At 45.9% G+C, this 5,121-nt stretch overlaps 1 protein-coding gene across 4 annotated transcripts; it reads right to left on the reverse strand.

The window, feature by feature from the left end:
• Window positions 1-202: 202 nt before the first annotated feature.
• TMEM177 (transmembrane protein 177) lies at window positions 203-4,831 on the reverse strand. Of its 4 annotated transcripts, none has more exons than XM_040561837.1 (3): window positions 4,756-4,831; window positions 1,864-1,925; window positions 203-1,344 (listed from the first exon to the last, which is right to left on the reverse strand). In XM_040561837.1, exon 3 carries the CDS (start codon window positions 1,328-1,330, stop codon window positions 395-397), a length of 936 nt encoding a protein of 311 aa, XP_040417771.1. In that variant the 5' UTR covers window positions 1,331-1,344; window positions 1,864-1,925; window positions 4,756-4,831; the 3' UTR covers window positions 203-394. The 4 variants fall into 4 exon arrangements, with proteins under 4 accessions (XP_040417771.1, XP_040417770.1, XP_040417772.1 ...); XM_040561836.1 differs by having other exon boundaries at window positions 1,819-1,925; window positions 4,756-4,818; XM_040561838.1 differs by lacking the exon at window positions 1,864-1,925 and having other exon boundaries at window positions 4,756-4,776.
• Between the last annotated feature and the right edge of the window lie 290 nt (window positions 4,832-5,121).

Raw genomic sequence — 5,121 nt, forward strand, 5'->3', positions numbered from 1 at the left:
AAAAAACACCCTGTTTAAATGACAATGCTCCCCAAACTCTCTGTTGGACTTTACCCTTTCCGTTTTCCAGCCTGGAACTGGCAGGAAGTCAGAGCAGAGCAGAGCAGAGCAGAGCAGAGCAGAGCAGCAGAACTTCCAGATCAGCATCTGAGAAGTTCCCTTCCTCAGTGGTCTTGTGATTTAAGATGCACACAGAACAGAGCACTTTTGAAGCAAGTCTTTAATATTTTAAGAAAGAATTCTTTATTCACAGAATGTGCAATAACTCTTTCTGAACTATATGCAAAAATAAACCCCAAAATTCTAATGAAGATACAGAGGAAAAAAAAAGGCAGCACAGCAGTGTTCCAAGAGAATACATAATTCACAAGTTTAAAATTCAAGCACTCCCTTCCTATGCCTGAAGCTCTCTTAAAATATTAACAATCAAATCTCTTCGGTAAGTGTACGGGGTATACTTTATTCTGAACCAGTGCCTTGGGAAAAGGTTACCACTTGGGGCATACATTTTCATCCCTTCTTTGCCCATCAGAGCACGAAGAATTCTGTTGCGGGACAAGATTTTATCATAGAATTCCACCCCACCTCTGGCATAGTCTTTGGAAACAGTAGCTGCATTTCTGTCAGCCTTGCAGTCTAGGTAATAGGTCACAGCATCATAACAAACGTAGTAGAAGATTAGTCCAGCGGCGGCAACTGTGAGGTTACAGATGCTGCGAAGTATCGTGGGGCCAGCAGATAAACCCAGAGCTATCTTTATACCTACCCCACAGAGACACGTACCAGCTAAACAAACTGGAGCCACAACTGCCCTTGCTAAAGGGCTGCTGTTCTGCAAATACACAACCTCTCTGGCAATTGCAAACTTCTGTGCTTCAAGTGAAAATGTCAGAGCTTCCTTCAAAGCAACACCTTCGTTGCTCTCCCAGTCTACCTCTTTGCCATTGATCACAACAACGTGGTTGACTATTCCTTTTTTGTCCTCAGCTGTGCTATCAAAATTAGGAGGTATGCCCACCAAAGAACCCGCAGGCAGCCAGGGGATTCCAGCACTGACTGGGTGGAAGCCAGAAGCTGCAAAAGCTCGATAGGAGTCAGTGGACTTCACATCAGTATCTTGAAGGACATCCTGAAAGACACCACTGAGCCTCTGTGAAAGCTCAGCTGGCTGCCCATCTGACCAGCACTCATGCAACAGTTTGAACGTCTGCTCAGGAAACACATGATAGGAAAGGTTAGCGCCAAACAGTCCCACGCAAGAAGTAGCCAACAAAGTGATCTTGCGCTTCTTTACCCACACCGATGCCTTCCGCAGGAATTGCACTCCCATAGTCAACTCCTAACCTGTTCGTAACACAAAATCAGGAATTAAAGCGTGCATAAATGTGCTTCTCATCTATGCAGCATTTTAAAAACAAAACAACATGAGAAACAGCAGAGTACAATAACCAATAAAATAGTAGTTTACATTAACAAAACACAAAATACTTCTACAGAGAAAGTGATACTCACTAATTCTGGGGCCTCTGAACAACACAGGATAACTGATACAAACAATTAACTTCTCCATCTCCTCCAGTAAATCAATTTATTGCCGTAAAGCCAATAATAAAGCCACCATATGACCTCCTCCCCCCAGCAATCAATACACGTTCTCTATTTACCTAACACACATATCTACTCCTTGCCATCACAGCCCTATCACTGCAGTCCACTACAGCAACAGACTGTAGATATTAAGGCAAGAAAGAGCCGATAATTAATATCTAACCTCCTCGATAGTACATAGTAATTTTACTTAGTTGCCTCAACACTAACCTTGGTAACTTGAGCTTGGCTACAACATCCAAAACGGGATCATATCTTCATTTGAAAATTTCGGGAGACGGAATATGCCTTCGGAGTTCTTTCTAATGGATAATCCACTTCAATGTGAAAAGAAAAATAAAGAACAGTATGGGTTTCCTCTAGTTTTTCCAGTTTTCAACTACCTGGCTATGGTTCTAGCTTACTCAGCAAACAACTATTTCCAAAAAGAACATGCTTTTAATGGCAACTTTTAATTTTTTTTTTCTCTAAAATAATTTGTCTGACAAATAATTCATGCAATCCAGAGCATAAACTAGAACAGAAACTGTTTCAGGGTAGATGACTATGCTGTGACTCTTTAAATAAGCAGATAAATATAAGAACTTTCAAACCTGCTAAATCCTTCAGCTCAAGAGTCCTGCTTCCCTTTGGGAGTATCAGTTCCTTTCACGGACCGAGCCACATGATGTGTTCTGCCCAGGAAAGCTCCAATCTCTTAAAAAATCCCAGAGGCTACAGAATTCTTTCCTAAAATGATGCTATGATAAAGATATAAAAGCTAATCAGGCAGTTAAGTCCCAGAGACATCAGTGATAATTGGGTGCCCCTGTTTCCATTTGCATCTCGCAATGCCTCTTCTCTCAGAGCTTTACCACACGAGCTACGGAGAATCCTGCTGCAGCTATTTAAGACATGACTATTTCCAGCTGTCGTTACAGGAAGTCAAGGTGGCAGAAGGAAACTGTGCTTTGATACAGCCACCAAGGTCTTAGCGTAGAGCACCATCAAAGGTGGGCTTCAGCTATGCCGCTGGGCTTTGTACTGCAGCATTTGAAACACGGACATTTGCTCTTTTCTTCCACTCGGGCTGAACAATAACCTCCCACAGAGGGTGGAGTGGACAACTGGGGGCAGTAACATCATAAACCAGCACTGCATGATATGCCAGGATACACCAGTCAGGATCAACAGCAAATGAATATTAACCACAGTGAAACAAAAAGGTGGTGCTTTAATGATATGTTATTACTACTCCTTCCTATGAAGCTCTTTCAAACTATAAATTCACCAGGGGAAGAATAACCTTGTTTAATGTTTATACTGCACTGAACACATACCGAGTGCTTTAATAAAAATAATGGTGCATGTAAGTATAGAATAATTTAATTTGTATTTCTTAGTATAATAACTAGTGGTATTCCAACACTGCTGAAGAGCGGTGCTGGTGATTTGTTAGACAAAGTTATTTAAGAAAAACATGCTAAAGCAACGAAAGCTTGGGTGAAACATAATTTCAGGAGTTAACATCCCTGATAGTGGAGCTATAAGACAGAAAATGTTAATATTAAACCCAAACGACCTCTTGGGAGTTAATGACCTCTTGGCAAATCTAGACTGGTAGTCTAGATCTGATTGAAAAGGTCATGCCATTTACAACAAGGGGGCAACACTTCAAAGGGTGTGATTATACGAAGCCTCGCACTTGACCCACATATGAAGCTGAGCCAAGGACTTCCCAAGTTTCTCACACTCGCATAAGAGCAAGCTCTCTTTCAGGCTGGCTAACAGACCTTTGTAAGATCAGAAACAGAGCAAGGAAAAAGTTACTCCCTCAGCTCATGTACAGTACGGGAAAGGCCAGACCACACTGAAAAATAGCATAGTGTCCATTCTTGTATGATTAAATGGTGCTTGCCGAGCACACGGGATGCTCAATACCACACGGTCAGCGACTCGCATGCCCCGAGGAACACCTGGACAGCTGGGTGAACTGCAGGAAAGCGGGCCAGGAAGTGCTGTGTTTATCTGCACACTTCTCCTGAACAGCCACAACAACGGGATGCACCTCCTCGGCACAAGGCATGAACACCTGCTTTCCTGCACAACTAGGTTTCTTCCTGCTTTGATCAGAAAAATTCCAACACTTGCGACAGTTGTTAAGCCCTTTTTAATTACACTTTGTGCAGGTATGGTTTCAAATCTTTGTGAACAGGCCCCTTGCAGCCCATGCTGTAATTTTGACTGGATTAAATCCTATGGTCCTGCCACCAACCTAAAGCAGGAATAAGCTGGAAATGCCACCAGCCTATTCATTTCTTGTGATGGCCAATTCTCCTGAAAATAAAAGAAAAAATGTCCTCAAAACCTATCAGCCCTTGTGCTTTCAAATCTTCCCCAAGGTTCACTGCAGATTTTTCTGTTCACGCAAATAAATCACACTGCAGCCCCAGTTGCGTATGGCACTTTTATCCATAAACTTTCCTCAACTTACTTGTAAGGAAGGCAACCAGAAATGACAAGGCAATTTATACGGACCATAGCCTGTAAATTCCTATCCATTTAGTTAGTTCTGGTAAAGTCACATCAGAATTTGTATGCTGGCCTCCCCCAAGGGCTGAAATACCATTTAGCACGCTGTGGTTTTATGGGCACTCATTCAAGCAAATTCACTGGAGCCTGTGAGACTTTTAGTTGCAAAAGTTCAAAATGTGGGCTTGCCACGCAGCTTTTGTCCTTGCGTTTGGATGGAGGTTTTATTTTATTTTATTCTTGTAATTTTATGGAGAAGGGGGAAAAGCCCAACTTAAAACACGGTCAGGAAATAGAGTAAAACCTCGACCTGCCTTTAGGGCTCAGGATTTCAAGGCTCCCTTACAAAAAATAATTAAAAAATAAAAGGGGGGTTGGGGGGGGGGGCGCTAAAAAAAGGCTTTACGAAATAGTATTGAGGGGTGGCCGATGCCTTGCATCCCAGCCCAAACCCGGGCCCCGACCCATGGCGCCCCCGGGGCCGGGGCCGGGGCCGGGGCCGGGGCCGTCCTGCCCCCCGCCCGCCCCCGCAGAGCCCCGGGGACAGCCTCCCCACCCCGAGGGGCAGCGAGGGGGCGGCCGGCCCCGGGCACGTACCGGCGGCCTCGCCTCCCCCCGCCCGCCGCCCGCACCTACCGGGGCTCCGCGCCGCGGCCGAGGCGGGGCTCCCCGGGCAGCGGCCGCCCCGTTGCCGTCAAGAGGGCGGAAGGGGAAGGGAAGGGGCGGGCCGCGGCGCCATGGCGGCCGGGCTCCTCTTCGGGGACCCTGGGTGGCCGGGGTTGTGGTTTTCGCGGAGCGTTTCGCAGCTCGAACGCCCCTCTTCCCACCGGAGCGGGTCTCCAAAAAGCGCAGCCGTGCTTAAAATGGCACCCCGAGGCGCAGCACAGCAGCCTGACTGCATCGCTTGTTTGGTCCCACACGCAGCTCTCCAGCCAGCGCTGGTTTGCTCCTAGGCAGTATTTTGGGCTTGTTGCACTCACAAAGCTCGTGGATGTGTCCCCA

The sequence above is a fragment of the Cygnus olor genome, chromosome 6, assembly GCF_009769625.2.
Source record: "Cygnus olor isolate bCygOlo1 chromosome 6, bCygOlo1.pri.v2, whole genome shotgun sequence".
Classification (NCBI taxonomy): Eukaryota; Metazoa; Chordata; class Aves; order Anseriformes; family Anatidae; genus Cygnus; species Cygnus olor.

Excerpts from the sequence above, each read along its gene's own strand:
- TMEM177 (XM_040561837.1), bottom strand. The coding sequence starts at position 1,330 with ATGGGAGTGCAATTCCTGCGGAAGGCATCGGTGTGGGTAAAGAAGCGC.